We start from the raw sequence: 18,385 nt of genomic DNA on the forward strand, positions 1-18,385 counted from the left end.
ATTTAATCGATTTTCCACGAAAGGTTGCTATTGCTAACCTCGTAGCTTTCTTTCAAAAAAATCACTAGACGCGGTCGCATAGCAAGGCGCATACTTATGTTTTCATAATGCGGTTTGTATTGTTATTTAGAATGTTGGTAACATAGAGTTAGCGAGGAAACGCGCGTTTGAATACGCGATCATTCTTCGTTGCATATCGAATCATCTTGTTGGTTTTAAATGTTTCACCAATAGCGAGCAATGAATAGAGAAGAAGAACGTAGCAAAATAGCAGCATGGTTTCTATCCCTTTCTTGTACTATCTTGTTTTACCAGAATACAATGGATGTGTGTAACATTCGGTAGGTGGGGGTATTATGTGAGAAAGAGAGGAAATAGGAGGGAGAGAAATCGTCCGCCTTACGAGCCGTCATGGCTGATTCATCGTAAAAGACTCTTCTAGGAGTGTGATAACAAATGACATTGTGGTTGAATCACTAGGCGTGGAAATTACAGTGGATGGAGTTATTTCTAAATCAAAGCGGAAATCTCGATGCGGAGATTCCACGAAGAAACGTGATAAACGGCGTTTTCGCGTGCGCGTAACACCCCCGTGGAACGATGAACGGGTTAAGTTTTAGTGAATTGTGTTGCTTGTTTTGCTGTCCACCTTGCCCGTCCAGGATCGCTGCGAAATTAGCGTTTCTACCTCCTGAGCCTACTTATGCGTTTATTGAGGACGAAGGTTCCAAGGTTACAATTTCTCTGTCTGAAAGAGCAGAATGGCAATATACGGAAAGGGAGAAAGAGTCGGTGGAAGGTTTCTATGCAAGAACATCACGAGGAAATCGAATTGCCTGTTTGTTTGTACGATGTTCGGCTACTGCACGTTTTACCATACTATATTCCCATGGAAATGCAGTCGATCTCGGACAGATGTCTAGTTTTTATTTGGGACTCGGGTCTAGAATAAATTGTAATATATTCAGTTACGATTATTCGGGTTATGGAGTTTCTGGTGGCAAACCGTCGGAAAAGAATCTTTATGCGGACATAGATGCTGCGTGGCACGCTCTTAGAACACGTTACGGTATTAGCCCCGAAAACATTATCCTCTATGGTCAAAGCATCGGCACTGTACCCACGGTCGATCTGGCCGCGCGATACGAGGTTGGCGCAGTTGTTCTGCATTCACCTCTAATGTCGGGAATGCGAGTTGCTTTCCCTAACACCAAAAGAACTTGGTTCTTTGACGCCTTCCCTAGGTACGTTCAATTCTTTTTCATGCACATATCCCCCTTTATCGCGTTAAATGAAACGCGATCTATAATCCGCTTATCGTATACTATGATTCGCACAGCTAAGTTTACGCGCATGTCACTATCATCCAGTTCAGGTGTACATCCATGCACGTGGTGTACATATATATGTATATGTACATACATATAAAAAAACATTTCATTCTGTATTTAAAATTTAAACGAAGTTTAAAATAAGTGGAACGCTCTGACTGGCATAACGAGTTTCACGAAAGCTTGCAGCAATGCTGCGACTGCATATATTTTTTCCGCGTTGGTATGACAGTTTTTCGGAGCTCAAGTATAGGAAGCAATAAAAGTTTACCTATATACTTGCGTCATGGAAACCTATAAATTACATGATCCGTTGACATATACTTCGCTAATAGGTTTTGTACTTTTGCTGTTGCTTATCTACTCTCCATCGTTTTTTCCTTTCTTATTCAATTAAATTAAGCTAAATAATAATAATTAAATATTTGTCGAATTTTTATGTTAATTTATTATAATATATTATTAATTTATTATATATACTTGTAAATATAAAACTCTCATGCTTTTGTAGAAATTTTGCACTTATCACACATCAAATAAATATTACATGTAAAATGAAGTTTCTTTTCTTTTTACAGTATAGACAAAGTACCCAAGGTGACATCTCCCGTTTTGGTAATTCATGGAACCGAAGATGATGTAATAAATTTTAGTCATGGTTTGGCAATTTATGAGAGGTGTCCAAGAGCAGTAGAGCCATTATGGGTTGAGGTATACAAAATTATCCACTTTCTTTTCTTCTCTCGAGTAAAGAAGATAAGAAATTTAGTCGTATAAATACTATCGCTTATGTTTTTAGGGTGCTGGCCATAATGACGTAGAGTTGTACGATCAATACTTAGAGCGATTGAAACAATTTGTAAGCGTGGAACTGATAAACTGACGGCGACTAAGCCTCTCCCAGAATCAGGGGGGGCAGGGAGGAGGACATACACATGTGAGCAGTCAAGGACACACTACTTCTAATAATTCAAATACTACCAGCTCTATTTCGACAAGCTCACAGACTGAGAAGCTTGTCTAGCAATCGCCTCCCACAGGGGAGAAGGCACCTGTCCTCCCCTGTGACGAAGAATCATCTTTCGTTTCTATTGACGACGGATTCTTCTTCCGTGATCAACAGATAGATATTAATCAGAAAGTTCATTATAAAGATTCTTTAAAGGAAACATGTTCCGAAGATGATGACTCCAGTTTAGATAGTAATTCAAAAAGAGCTATACAACAAGATGAGAAGAGTATGAAAGAAGAGGAAATAGTAACAGATGTTCAAGATAACAAACACAGTAAAACGATATTAGGGAGTACCTCTATTTGCCACAATTTCCGGTTGAATCATATTGGTCAAGTTGCAAAAAAGCATATTTCTTTACCGAAAAATTTAAAAAATCCATTTGGTAAAAATCAAAAGAATATTGTTCACAGGACTTTGAAAAATTCATTCGGTCAAAGCCATAGTAAGAAAGCTGATACACAAATATCTCATACGACTTTAGTTGACATACAGGTTGAAGACTGCCGACAATATGCGATCGGAGAAAAGTCACTGTCGTCATTTTCCAATATTCCTAATGATAATAATAAAAGTATTTCAGACTGTAAAAGTATTCAAAGTCAGTTCAAAATAGAGAGGAAATCTCCTATAAATCAATTCAAATATAGTAGTATAGAATCCGTTTTGGATTCAGAATGTACGAAGAATAATAAGAAACATTGTTGTACTAAAATTTTAAGTAAAGACGTAATTGTAAAAGGTAAGAGGTCCGAAGAGCATGAATCACAAGTTCATAATGAAAAATCAGCAGAATCTACAAAAAAGTTTTCGTGGAGTAGTAAGAGTAGTAAATTTGCAAGTAAAAGTTTCGAAAAAACATGCAAAGATAAAGGAAAAAGCCAAGATTCAATGGAAAAGAAACTGAGAGCTAAAAGAATTCTTTCCAGCCCGTTAAGAAAATTTGGTCGGTCGTCTTTGACAATCGAGCCAGATAAAATTATGATAAACTTACCAAAGTGTTCTCCTTGTGCTTGTAGGTTGGCTGCAAGCTCAAAGATTTTATCCAATGATTCCAGTTTACTTTCCCGATTCACTGCGAATCTCGAAAGTCCTCACCACGCTGTACGTTCGAAGAGTCCATCGCATATAAACGTACAGATAGACATTAGTTCGAAGACTTCAGAAAGAACATCAATGCAGGCTAATTTGTTGCCAAATGTAAAACAATTTCAAAAATCACGGTATACACCCCGAAGCAGAAGCGTCGGTGAGTTGTGCAACATTGTCAACAAGTGAAGCAATCTTGAATTATTCGTCTATTAGAACTGAATTATCGTATTTAACAAACTGGACTTTCGACATCATCAGTTGAATATGCTCGGGAAATGTTATTCAGAAGTTGAAGCGAGAACTATACAAATCGAATACCCTGATAAAATTTAACAAGCAACTTTAGAGACAAAGTGTTAACTAAATAATATGAATTCCACGTGTCTCGCCGAGTTGTCGTTCCATTATTCTTCCACATAACTGTCTTTAAAGAAATCATAGATTTATACGCACGACACTTATTCGGGCTGTAACAGTGCTAGTGAGACTGTGCACATAAATACATATACGATATATACATAAAAATTATTATATTTCTAGAGATATGAGATAATATATCTGTGCATATTAAATATTCTTACTACACATGCGTACACATACTGATGCATGCGTGTGTTTGTTGTAAGTCGTTTTCGCAGTGTACGCTGTGAAACGTTGTTATGACAAATATGTCAAGTATTATTATCATTATTATTATTATTACTATTATTATTTGATCTTTATCATCATTCTCTTTAAGACTAAGGAGTCGAATATGGCTTACATTAAAATACTTTCTGCTACCACGAATGCTATTATACTCGATTGTAGCAAGTGCGTGGCACTAAAATTCTTCGCTGAACCTATACTCGTTAATTTAAACGTCGATATAATTTTATATTATTATTGGTTGATCAAAAAATCAGACAACTTTGTAAATGCTTTTGTTGTTGATCATTTTATCATTTTCTTATGCATTTAAACTTATTTCTCCGAAAGAAAAGAGAATAAGTAACGATTAATAGATTTATTAATGAATGTGGGATGTGTTTTGCATTGCGTGTTTTTATGACTTTTATAAATTAGGTTCAGCGGTAAAAAAAAATGTTACGTGAAGTCGCATGATTTTATAAGTAAATCGCTGTCACTCAGACCGGAATATATGATAGCTGTACCGATAATGGAAACATTTGTTTTTGTATTGACCCACAGCAAAGGCCTGTGCAGCGAACAATGGAAATCTTCCAAGGTAGCAAAGAATTTAGGATAGAGACTAAAAGTTAATGGATAGCGTTAAGAAAATGTGTATGTGTAAGACGTCATAAAAAAACGTTATGTTTTAATGACAATGAATGAGATGATGGTCTTGAAAACAACAATAAGAATAAGAATGCAACTAGATAGGGACAATATTACTGCCAAACTTGATTATGAATTAGTTTATTTCTAAAGAGGTGAATCGTTTGGAGGATCTTGTCTATAGGTATGTTTCTTGTTAGTATTTTTATATCTCGATAATGTAAATACAGTACAATTAAATAATTTTTTCTTTACTAGTGTATGTATAATGTATGCGACAACGTGAAATGACTGTACGGAGCCAATGGAATGAATCGGCGCTTGTACATGTATGTATTTCTCTAGGGATTGTTCGTTTTTAATGTTAATTTTGCATTCTCGTGAACATTTCTACCCGTCCTCGTTGTCTTTTAAACAATAAATTGCTATGAATGTCTTCAAACTATAAGTATACACTGAAATTAAATGTTTGTATAATTGTGATGGTATGAACGAACGGAAAGTGAATATATTTTTATTATCCATTTATGATACATGGCTTCCGTTTTTCGATGGTTTTTGGCTACATCTCCACTTATCTGAAAGTACCTTATCTGGAAGAGGATATAAGATTGTAAAAATTCAATTTAAAAAAAGAAAGGTCGATCTAATAGATCGTTATTGAAGGATACGAAATATTTTCGTTCGTTTAATCGTAGCTTTGATAATTTTAATTATTGTTATTTATACGTGTATTACTTTTTCTATTTGTTTCACATTGTTGTTGAAAAATTTTCTACTAGACTGTCAAACATTATATTCACTTTCCTCTAGCATTAATCTTTTAGAGTAGTCTATGGTACATAATAGTACCGAAATAAAAAGAGTCCGATGCTACCCTTCCATTGGCTTTCACGTAGCCGCTGTTAAATTGATCTGTATCGCAATTATTACGTAACTCGTGAAAAAAAATTTATACCGTTGTTCGACAAGTGTCCAGTTTTATAAACGGCAGATATTTCAGAGAGGATTTTATAGAAAACTCCGCAAAGATAACATATAATAGTAAAATGATCGGTGCTCGCCGAAAACTAGAACTGATCGTTTATAAAACTGGATAGAAACTAACTTTTGTACAGCATATTTCGAATGCATACGTGTCCCCTCTTTCTTCTACTTTCTTTCTCGTTTCCCGTTGTGTGTTTCTCTTTTTCTCTCTTTCTCTCGCTCATTTCTTTTACTATTTTTTACTACCCTATTCTGTCTCTCAATATGCGTCAAGCAATCGACCGGTTTTGAACAACACTTTCGTCTTTCATAATTGCATCGTGCCGGTAAAATGGTACTCAATGGTCTTTGAGGGGGACGGGGGTATCACGCGAATCACGGTGCGGTATTCATAACTGTACATAATAGCGTGTAAGTGAAGTATTAGAAATAATACGCTCGATGTTCTATTCGGTCGTAACCAATGTACTTACGGGAGAAGATGGGTTAAAGAGATGGGAGGGAGGAGATAACAATGATAGAGATTACGAGATCCCCTGTACCGATCGTTAGTGTCATATGTATCACGAAGTGTAACGACTGTAACACAAAATGAATTAGTTGATTAGTTGTCTGATAAGTAAATAACATGTAGCTCATTACAAAATTATTATAGGGCAGGAAAGAGAAGAAAGAGAAGAAAGATGAGTATCTCGGATTGAATAACAAAATTATTGTTTTATTTAGTGCATAAAGACATAATACCAAGCGAAATAACGTTATTTCTTACGAAATCGTGTAGAATGCGTAGTCTGAAATACACTTGCTGGGCACCCGATTAGGGTTGTTTTAGAATTTTATACTTCCATCGCACTTGACTTGAGCGTACTGCATTGCGATATAGTTTGTCAAGCCCTGCGACGTTTAAATAGTGTACAATTGTTGTATAAATCATACAAACGTCCTCTGTAGGCCCATATTATTCAACTCCGCTTATTTTATCGGTGTACCTGGCGGTATCGCCGATAAATAGTCATTTATCGAATAAATCATTTCACGCCGGAAATATCGTCATCCTTCCGTTTAAGCAATCGGTTATCACGCGTTCGTTAAAGCGGTAGAATTATATTTAAATAATGCAGCCGCTCATTGTCATGCTATTCTGTAAAATCGAAATTGTGTATGTACTTGATCTTGATCCCGTTCCTTTTTCTTTTGCTCTTTTTTTAAACATCTTTTCCTTTTTTTACTATCGAACATTGAAAATTGGTATTTGTAATTAATATTACTGAAGTAACAATGTTAATAAAATCCTATAGAAATGACAGTAAACATCATCATGTTCTATCTATTAATAATTTACGACCCAATCGCACATTCTTTTTTATCAAACTACGATACAGAATTTTCCAGATGTGACGAAGTACATTAAGTTCCTTGAACGCGAACAAACTTTTCGCTTTGATACGCGGTAAAGGCAATATAAATGATCAAAGAGTGCAAATTCTGTTTTCTTTCTAACACGCATAGCTATTTATAAAAGTACATAAAAGTGCGCTATAGTAGCGCGCGAGTTCGGAAATTATTTCATTTTTAGTATCGATCAAGTTCGTTTCGTTGAGTCGAAAGAACAGTAGACGGTCATCGAGCGTAGTTTTAAATTTCACGGTGGATAAGACGCTTGCTGCTGCAATTAATTAAAATCGTTGCTAGTTATTAGATAGTCACATAATCCTGGCTATATTCTCGAATAACGCTAATACGATTCAACGTTTGCATTGATCATCGGCATTTTGTCCCGAAGGTCAATGCGTTTCTATGATGAGGGAGAAGGAAATGCTCGAGAACCACGAGCTGGTTCGCTGGACTCGACTCAGCACCTTCGCAGCTCACCTGCGCTGAAACCTGATGCTGACGATAAAAATGAGAACAGGTTACGCGGCGTCAGCTTGAGCTCCAATGGTTGCGCTATACCTTCAGCCAGCTTACAAAGCTACTCCAAAGAAGAGACAAAATTTTCTGCTACCGTTCGTGTCTCGCGAATTAATATCTATTCGCGACTGTCATCGGCAATGATTTATTTTACGCGACTCCGAGTTTCGTTTCGTACGCAATCTACGTAAAGTTACAATATAGATAGAAGGTCATTCGTTGTACGACTCTATTAAACCCTAACATTGAATTTAATATTCCAAAAGTAAATTCTTATAAAACGTGTATTTTACGTGTAGGAGTCGCAAGAATGGATAATCGATAAAGTTGAGTGCTAGTAGAGTGCTAAATATATATACCTTTATCATTTAGTTTATTAAGTTTATTTATAGATCTCTTTTGTCAAACTCATTATTTATTATGTCGTGAATAGAAATGTTTATGAACTAAACTTTCTTATGTTTGTTTCGAATACAGTAGAATTACAGTTTTCTTCTTTCGTAACATGTGTTACAACGCGATCGATCTATATTATACCATTGCTTGACGTTTAGAAGTTATTAGAAAGATTGTGAAAGTATTTTAATGAATATGAAACGTTATTTTCTTTGCATAACGATAAATTGCTTTATTAGCAACTCGAATACTTTGCCACGCCCTCGGTGTGCAGCGTCACGCAGTCTGCTGAACAATTGTACTTACTTACTCCATATCACACGCCGCCGTACGTAGTGTCCATTAGAGCGTCTACGCGTTGCATACATGCAAGTAGGCGTCCAACTCAGTATCGTATTATTTCAAGAAAAAGAGTACGTCTCCAGATCAAAAGGATCAAAATTATACGTGTCGTATATTAAGTAAAATATTGTTTTCTGTACAAACGATTTTAAGCAAAATTCGCTCATGATAATTACAACGTTAAAAGCACATATAGATTAGTATACCTACTGCTATTTGCGCACGTGTAAATGTATTTTTGAACGTAAATAGACGTTAGAAATGATTATCTTTATAAAGACAAATAGTCGTTAGACAGTGAATTACACGTATTACGTGCGAAAAGCTTATCGTGTAAAATTAATTGTTTTGGCGTTTAAAAATTTTCAGGTTGCGAGTGTGCTTGTATTTGTACGTTCGTGACAAGTGTCTGTAGGGTCTTTGTCGCGTAAGTACATACTATTGCGTGCAGGATAGGTATCGAAGAATCGTCGAAGGCCGAAGAAGGGACCAAAGAATGGTCGGAAAGGATAGGAGCAGCAGCAGCAGCAACAGCAGCAGCAGCGGCAGAGGGGAGAATGGTTGACTGCTAGAGAAAGATGGTGGGGATCGCAGGAGAAGAAGTGGGGTACAGCGGGAAATAGAGTCGGTAGTGGCGGCAGTTGCGTCTCGAGCAGCGCGCGTATTGTTTCGTTCCGTCCTATTCGTGTACCCTCTCGTGATAGCTACCGAAGCTTTTACGTGCCGATCAAATTCGTTTCTTTTTTTTTCGTTTTGTGCTGCGACTCGCGCCCACACGGCATCGCCAGGGAATTTATAATTACGTGGGACGTCCTATTAAAAAGTACAGTGAGTTCGGTGATGTTTTTTCAGTGTTATTTTTCTGTGTTTAACGTTCGTTTATGGTAGGGAAATAGTTTCATCTCGCGTAGGTTTTACCACGAAGATTTTTCACTAAACACCCATTGGGATTTTTTGTGAGTTACTTCTACGCGCCGAGGGTTGTCCCATACTGGTAGAATACACATTGTACCGATCCAGACAATATTTCTGGTAAGTTTGAAAAATACGTACTTTTGTTTCCGGCCACATAATCGTCGTAGGCTCGGATTAGTTGTTTCAAAAGCGTCATCGAATCGTTGATCGTCGACGCGAAGTGCCGGTGATAGAAGACCCTCGTTCCGCCTTAGGGTCTTCTATCACTGTTTCGAAGTTTACGAACGCTCGCAGTCACTGAGTTAGAGTAGGAGGAAAGTGTCGTGAATACGAACCGTTGTCCGGTGCAATTAAGAATGCTGGTAGCGTGCGAGAATCGCATGGCGTTTGGCACGAAGTGCAATAACGGTTAGTTTATTCTCGTTCGTACAACTGCTGTATCCTTTGTCATAAATAGTAAATACACGTGTGCAGAGACGACGCCAACGTCGCGTCGTGTTGTGATATGTGTCAAGTGTTGGTCCTAGCGTGCTTTACGCCTTAGAAAAGCGATTCCCCTTCCCCTCTCCCATTATCATTCCCTTTTCAAAGGAAAAGCTTTTTTCTATATCGTTTCGGAAGAATTGGAATAGGCATTTTCGGAGATACGCATCAAGCAATATAAACACGATACACATATACTTCATCTGAACGCTTTCGAACATTTTCATCTCATTTATGAACGGTGACAAGATTCGCATAAACAGTGTGTTGTTATCGTTTAAAAACATTCTTCGTCCCAATTCTTTCACCCTCGTTTCTTAGAACTTGTGTCCAATACGATCAAGAATGTAAACAAATAGAAATGAGTGCTTGGAATCGAACGAATATTCGAATTCATTTACGTATTACTCCGAAATAAACGAATCAATGAAATTCTTAGTTTCATCGTGTCGATAAGTTTGATATACATTCTTATATTTGTTTTGTGTCGTTTTACACCCCATTACGGATCATTGTAACAGGATGGTATAGTATTTTCGGAGTTAGACACTAAACATGCGCGCGTAGCATCGGTGGAGTGACCGTTTAACGAGGTAAATTCTTCTGGAACGTTTTCACCACGACACGTCGACGAAGAAAAATGAAAAATAAAGTGCACGGTTTGAACTTACGCGTCTAGGTATACGCGACGGAAGTTTAGAAAGTTGTAGCGAGTCGTATATATACATGCTGACCGGCTACCCAGCCATTCTGTACGCTCAGAACCGGTTTCGAGGTTTTCGCCCGAGGGGCCCCACGATTCGAACGTAACGACGCGTGGTGTTCGAACACGATAAGCTTGTGGTCACATTGGGCCTGTATCAGGCTACAGGGAAATATCCCAAATTGTCGATTGTATCGACTATATTTCTTTGTATAATGTATGATCGTCATGACGATACGAGAACATTTTTATCAAAAGTTTTACAGCGTTTGCAGTTAAAAATAGTAAGGTTAATGACCGACTTACGGTGTATAATAACATATAAATCGGATTAAAATGTTTGAAATATTTTGATGGTTATAACAATCCGATTACTGAGACTGTAGCGGTAAAATGATACTTTAAAAATATTTTCAACAGTAGGAAATTTGTAGTGTTTCCAGGTGGTTGAAAGTATGCACAACGATAGTGTCTACAAGTGACACCTATGATTTACAGGCGTGCGCAGTTCACAAACATAAGTCGCGTTTAAATAGAAATAAACGTCGCGTAATGAGATTCGTGATAAGATTTGTGGCAGTGTTTTCACATTGATTACTCGCGTATTGAACCTTTGCATTCTATTTTAATATTCACGGTAAGGGCATCGTTGGATACTGTTGCACTGACTATATTTTTCACTTTTCTGTACAAATCTAAATTTAGTTCGAAGCGTACCAATTATATTCCACGCGCTGTACAGTAATTACTGCGTTTGTATATTTTTATGATTATATGCTACGCTACATTGCCATGATTCGTTATCTTCGTTAGTAAGGGCTTACTAATAAAGCATGATCTTTATTCGATATCTTTCATTGTGTTTTAATGACAGTCCAGTGGCTGGGAACATCCATAATTGTCTGTAGCAAATCTAAATCGATCGCTACTATAACGCCTATTATTCGAACGATGGCTGGCTGTTGTTCATAATAAGCGAATTATTTTCTTTTTTAATAACTCGAATGATTCGAAGATCGGTGGCACGCTCTTCTTGCTTCTTGCTTGAATTGCTCATCGAGATATAACAAGGTCCATTTAGTATGCTCGATGAATATTTTTAACTTAAATGAAAATTGAAATTTAACTGATAAATTCTTTCTTTAGTAGATATATATGCTTTCTTTTTTTCTTTACCGGAAATTGAACATTACTTTTACGCAAGTTTTATTTTGAAAGAAAATAAAGGACAGTTAATACAAAAGCCACTGGATCTGAAAATTAGCATTTGTAAATTTGGATATCTACGGGATAAAAATGCTCACGTATATCATGGTATTAATAGCCAACTAAATTTTTGTTAAGTTTCCAGTTGTGGAAATATGATCCGTTGTTTCAAGTAGATTGGATGAACGGTAATTCGATAAACAACGATAATAGAGTCTTTTGTTCTATTTTATATTACGAGCAATTAGTATTGTAAAATTAATTGGAATGCTGGTTGTACAAAATGAATAACAAGATACGATACTTGTTTGTAAATGAATAATTGAAATAAAGAGAGACCGTTTTACGGTTATTTATTAGTATACTTTTTCAATGTTTAACGGGTAATATTTTATTCTTTCGCGTATTAACGATAATAGAATATTATGTATGTATATTGACATTACTAGGAGACGAACTTTTCTTTCATTTAGTCACGTTTACTGTTTCTTGACTTTGTACCGTAAGAAAGAACATGTCGGTAGATGTAAACACGAGATGTGCATTGGGATGAGTAAAGTATGTCATGTTTGTTAAAGAAATATGTACAGTAACCTTTTGCGTGATCCATGAACTTTCATCAAACATTTACAGACCTCTTCGACGAGAGAAAGCTGTAAAAAAGAGGTATTTATGGAAATATATACATTGCTTTGGATGGATCCCTAGCGAAAAGAGAAAGTAACGATATATTGTCTAAGACGCTGCTTATATGTAAATGCGCGTATATAAATGTACTTTAGTCGAAATATGGAGTTACAATTCGTTTGCCACAATTGGTTTTTCGAACATTTTTTACTGCAAATGTTTCGTCCTGAATTATGTCAATTACAACTTACGATTCACGTTTTACTGTATAAATATTTATAAAGTAGGACATTTGTGAATACAGCAACAGGTTATAGTTAGTAAAGCTTGTAACCATTTTATTTGTACAGTATATGGCAAGTACGTAGCAACGAAACAGAATAATCGATGCTCGCAACTTTCTTAACACTAGAACTATCGATAGTTAACATGAAGCTATTTCTACCAAAACCAGTCAAAATGAACAGTCTTTAAAAAATACGTAATAATAGAATATTTTTATATTTATTAATTTATTATTTTCTTACAGAAGGAATTCCATGTTATGTAGTATATTTTTTGGTATTATTAATCCATCTGGGACCATAATCCCTAAACGAGGGTTGACACGTTTATAAAATTGTAGAACCAATCATTTTGACTGGTGTGGTGTTTCTAGTGTTACCATCTAGCGATCTAGCGATCGATCCGGAATTTTCCTGATAACTGATATCATCATATAGAATGATACGCTGTAAAAATTTTAAAAACGTGTGGGAAGTTGTACAGAACGAGGAAACTGGTTAATTGGAGTTGGATAAACAGATCGCAGGACCCTTTTACACTTTGACAAGTACCAGCCATTTTGACCGGTGTTGGTATAAATAGCCTTGATACAAAATTATTTTCAGTTTGAATACATAAAAAAAAAAAAAATAAAATTCATTATATTATTTTTTTAGTTATCGCGTTATTGTTATCATTACGGAAAAAAATATAACACGAAGTGGGAATTTAAAAATAAAATTGTAAAACCACTCAATTTGACTGGTGTTGTAGTTCTATTGTTAATCGACGTTTCAACCGACCGTTTTCCTCGTTCTTTTTAACCGAATGTAAAGCAAGAGAATCGAGGATTGTTTATTCAGATGATATTTTCTTCGATCTGAATTCTTATACGCAACTTCTTCTATTCGTATCGATGCGTAATGTACGCCAGCGATTATTCAGAATATGCCGGAGTGCTCGAAAATCTTAATCACGTAGCGCAAAGTTGGCATTATTCCATTCTGGTGATTTGTCACGAACGAGAGTTGATACCGGTAGTGCGAATAGACGATTCATGTAAATCCTCGAACCGAGCGGTTTTCATATTATTCTAATTGGCAAACTTTGACTTCTACTTGCAATTTATGAACACTCTTCTTGCTATGGTACACACGTATAAATCCTGTCCTACAGCGATGATTTATCGCGTCGAGTCTTCTTATGCTTGCATTTATTAAACTCGTTCGGTTAAAATACCGAAGATAACGGTATCTCGTCGTCGATTACCAGTTTTCCGAATTATCCGAGACACGGTGATTTATCTACGAATAAGTTTAACCGTATAAATAGCAAGTTGCGTATAAGAAATTGACCCTTTTGAATGTTGTAGAATCTCTGAGGTGCGTTAATTTCTAGAAGAAAGAAGATGAAAGATGGACCAAGAAAAAGTCAGGTCGAAATGGTTAATTCTTAGGATTATACGGTAGATCACGACACGATGCGACGTGGTGTTTGGTGAAGACGACGTCGTCGATTATTCAGCTTTCGAAGGTGGACGACGACGTTGCTCTTCTCCGGTCATTAATGTCATCGGGAACAGTTGATACCGCAACACGAGTAGACTATTCGTACTAAAGCTGAGAATCGTGTAGGTAGGCTCGCGGAAGAGAAAGTGCTGGTTTTACCTTCACATATTATAACGTCGACGTGGAAGTAGACGGCGGACATTCGCCAACCACGACCACCTCGCTCTATTCTTTTCGTGTTCTCGATTTCCTTCTTGTCTAGACAAAACATTCCTTCTTCCTTTCCTCTCTGCCTCTTTCTCTCCTTCTGTTTGTTCGTGTTGCTATCTCGATGGATGCCGATGCAAGAGTAAAGAGACAAGTGGAATATTCGGAAGCGTGCCAAGTAGATATTTATACGGTAACGAGAAACGTTGGGCCTGTTTGTGTCGCGTCGTATTGTATCGTGTCGGGCCGAATACGAGGATACGGTTCTTTCTCACAAGTTGCATGTCTTAAATCTTAAGCGTAGAAAAGCGATGTTTGTAACGATATGTCGTTATCCTTTGTTTCTTATTTTCAGTGTTTCTCGCTTAGATTTCGTTCGCCATTCATGGCTTACCATTCGCGTCTTTCTCGCACTTTGCTTCGTTTTCTTTCTTTATTCGCGTGTATTTTACTAATTTGGAATTGTGAATGAAAATTTCTGATTTCAGTATTCTCGTTTAGAGAAATAAGATGGAAGTTGAAATCGTTAGGATCCATCGCCGAGTGAATTTCATTGCACGCCGTACAGCGCTAAAGTACTTTCTTGCGTGCTGTTTTTTCCTTCATTGAATAAGTATGAGGAACTATATCTATGATGTTCGGTAGCTGGCTGTTCGCCGTATGCTTCACGGAATAATATCGATTTTCGAATAAATATTCTTGTTTCTCTTTATGCTATCTAGCTTGTATCTACGATTATATGATCGTTACTTGTTTCCGTATCTTATTATTATGATATTCATAATAATGTGCGATGTTTTTCCATTTGTCACGCCATGCTTTCGTGAAAAGTTTTAAAGAATTATTATGCAATCATTATGAACGAAGTTGTAGGTTGTAGAGAGTACAAGGCTCGGTCGGAAGAAACAAACTCGTCTCGTTGTTTCCTTTGGCCATTTCTAATAAAACCTGTGCTGCTGTAAATTAGGAGGAACGAAATTTTCTATCTTTGGTCCCTGTAATGAATAATATCGATGTTTTTGAGAAACAATAAATTGGTTCGACTTTGATTAATTGTTAATTATTCAATTATTCCGATATTTTTTCACTTTGTGTTTACTTTTCATTCGTTGTACCATGCGTAAAAAATGTCATCTTGTACGTTACAGAAACACGTCGTTGTATACTTTCAAGAAAAGATTTTATATCAGCCCTATTCTTCCGTTCTCTTACCTCGTTCTCCATCCCGTAAGTATTCCGTAATAATTTCTCGCGGTTTCACATTTTCTCCTCTTTTTCTGTATATTTTCAATCAGTCTCTGTGGACTCAACCGCAATACGAAACTATGTCTTACCATTTACCTTGGCTAACGTTTTTATTAGGTCTTTTCATAGGTACCGTCGTATCTATCGCCGTTTAACTCTAAAACATTGAAAATTTCGAAAAACTAGCAAACGTAAAAAAATGATGGTATACGTATTTTACAGCCGAGTAATATTATCTGTTATTTTCTAGAACCACTGGTCCATTCTTCGAACAATTTGTCAATCAGTCACTTGAAAAATTGTTAAGATAATTATAAATGTTCGCAGCTATCGTTTCATCGATTTCATGCTATTTATTTCATTTTATAATTTCATATTAATTATGAAATGAAATTGTACGTATATTCTGGATGCGAACCTACTGTTTACCCTGTTTTACGTTGTTCGCGGAAGAAAAATTGGAACACGGGTGGTCTGTCGAAAAAAAAAAGAATCTGATAGTTTTTCATTCATTTTCGTACGTATTGTACGCGGAGAGGCTTGCGAGTCGTTCTTTTTCGTTGGCTATAATTTCCATTATGGAGTGTTTGTCTCGCTCGCTCCCTCTTTAATGGTGAGCAAGCAGGCGAAGTGAAGGAAGAACGAACGAACGAGTACGGCTACGGGTACGGGTACTTACTAGCAGCTCTGTCATCGGTTGCCAGAACGGTCGAGCGTGAAGGTAGAAGAACGGGGTGGGAAGAGACCATTACCCACCGAGAGTAAGAAACGGGCAGCGTGGGCCAGGTACACTCGACCCGAGAAATCCTCGTACACGTCGTACTACCGTCGAGTGGACCGAACAGCTTTATATTTCCCCTCTACTCCTTTTCTCGCGCGTTATTACGTAACGTACATGTGTAGGAACATGTAAAATGATAATTTTAACAGAAATCGTCGAGCGCGCGTGTCGTCCGTATGACCGGATGGTTGAACGTCAGGCGAACATTTTCGCGACCTGCAGCCTCGCATAATTATGTAACACGCGTGGTTTGAGGTGCGTTATATCGTAATAACGCAACCACAGTGATATGGAATCTACACGTTACACGTTACACGTACTCAGGTACCGGCTGCCGTGTATAGTTTTCGCTGGCATTGATTTACGGAAGATTCCGGTTTTCGAATGTGCTGCGCTCGTGGGCGTAGCCCCGATCGAGACGTCGAGATTAGGATTACCGCGCGAAGCGTATAACGAGCGAGTTTTCGCGCCGGATAATTAAGGCAGAGATATCGGGGGTAAAAGTAGCGCAACGGATGGATAAGGTTTCCTTTACAAGATTCGGGACACGCTTTACACTCGATACTTTGCAGCGCGACGACGTAGTTGTACCACGTTGCGAAATAAATAAGCGTATCCCAATCGTGAACGCGATCATTGAACAATTTCGGTATTTGTGGATACGAGTGCCGCTTATAGGCGGCCCCATATATCCGGCATCCAAATGATGCATATACAAGTGTAGTTAATAATATATTTTTTCGTTATCGGCAGAACATTTTCTGTTGATTTTATTGACATATTGGATTAATCACTTCTTAAAGTTACTCATTGTTGAAACAACATCAAAACGTTTCATGCTAAAAGATTTATTAAATTCATTGATAGTGAAACGATATTTCATATACGGTTTTTACAAGAATTATTGTTATTTAAGACTTAGGGAAACGTATATACAGCAATCACGCACACTGTGCGTATTTCTGGCGCGCGTTTCCGTTCAGTGACAGTACTTTGGCGGATTGGACTGCCGAAGCGAAAGGGTTAATCCCGCGAGACTCGGCGCCGATACGAGATCACTCGTCTACGTTACACGATCTTCCCTCTTCTTCTTAATCTGAACGCTTTCTCGGAGAAGGCGATACAGATATCGTTCGATGATGAGCAATCGTTTTCCTCCAAGTATCGACTTTCACGTGCGTTTATCGTGTCTAATTGGCCACTGGATTAGTTTCAGCAGTGTCACACGTTTACTCGATCAGACCTTTGCAAACGTATGCCTTTACGTAATCTTTTACGATTGGATTGGATTGGATTGGATTCGATTCGATTCGTTTCCCACCAGTTTTCGGCTACGTATTACGTAGCCACGGCTATGCACGAACCTCCGGTCGAACGTTCAACTTTTCCTCCAACCACCTTGCAACCACCTACATCCGCTAGTTCCGTGCTCACTTTCCCTCTTTCTCTCTTTCTCTCGTTCGCTGGTTCGCATTCCAACAGGTGCGAAACGCGTCACCGCGCGCTCTGCCAGAGAGGGAGGACGAGCTTTTATCACGTACAGACAGACGCATAGGTTGCACGTGATGCCAGAGGGATCGACCGTTCCTACAAGGCTGAACAAATCCTTTCCTTTGTATTCGACGGCATGGAAAATTCCTGGTTAGTTGCTAATCCGACGAATCGTTGCTTCTGGACGAACAATTTTCCATGGAACTCGCGGTCCCGGTATAGTTATGCAAGCACACGCGTCACTCTTACTTTTCTCACGCCTTTGGCCATATTTTCAGAAGCAAATGTCTTCGTAGACTGCGGCGAAGTTCTCCGTGTGCAAGGATAGAACAAGGATTTCAAAGGACTTCCTTTCAAAACACAGTTCTTGTTTCGAGAACTTTCTTCCAGTTGTCCCATCCTTTTCGCGATGGAATAATCGTTGCACGGTGTGCACTAATGTCGATGTCGTTTTACCAACAGTTCTTTGCAACTTGACTCGAAAGTTGTTGCGAGGCGTTGTTAGACTTTTTTTTTTAATAAAAGGCTGCTTTGTCGTTCGTCAACTTGGCTGAATATGGGAACATTCTGAACCCCAACATAGAAAGAACCGCGTACAATCGGAAG

The 18,385-nt window shown here is 37.7% G+C and overlaps 3 protein-coding genes across 5 annotated transcripts in view; all 3 read left to right on the top strand.

Annotated features, from left to right (window-relative positions):
• The first annotated feature begins 208 nt into the window (after positions 1-208).
• On the top strand, positions 209-7,011 carry LOC139989073 (alpha/beta hydrolase domain-containing protein 17B). The gene is made up of 3 exons (XM_072006991.1): positions 209-1,244; positions 1,910-2,042; positions 2,131-7,011. The coding sequence occupies exons 1-3, from the start codon at positions 601-603 to the stop codon at positions 2,212-2,214; spliced, it is 861 nt and encodes a 286-aa protein (XP_071863092.1). The 5' UTR covers positions 209-600; the 3' UTR covers positions 2,215-7,011.
• Positions 2,572-7,011, top strand: LOC139989072 (uncharacterized). Its single transcript, XM_072006990.1, has 2 exons — positions 2,572-4,897; positions 4,972-7,011. Exon 1 carries the CDS (start codon positions 2,572-2,574, stop codon positions 3,619-3,621), a length of 1,050 nt encoding a protein of 349 aa, XP_071863091.1. The 3' UTR covers positions 3,622-4,897; positions 4,972-7,011.
• A 1,950-nt stretch (positions 7,012-8,961) lies between these two features.
• The window catches only part of LOC139989066 (semaphorin-1A), a 368,578-nt gene continuing 359,154 nt past the window's right edge, over positions 8,962-18,385 (top strand). The window contains exon 1 of one of the 3 annotated variants that reach the window (XM_072006980.1): positions 8,962-9,381. The gene's annotated coding sequence lies outside the window, so the exon portion shown is untranslated. Of the gene's footprint in view, positions 9,382-9,491; positions 9,673-18,385 lie in introns of those variants that run through there. The other 2 variants (XM_072006978.1, XM_072006979.1) reach the window with 2 other exon arrangements.

The sequence above is a fragment of the Bombus fervidus genome, chromosome 7 (assembly GCF_041682495.2).
Source record: "Bombus fervidus isolate BK054 chromosome 7, iyBomFerv1, whole genome shotgun sequence".
Taxonomy (NCBI): Eukaryota; Metazoa; Arthropoda; class Insecta; order Hymenoptera; family Apidae; genus Bombus; species Bombus fervidus.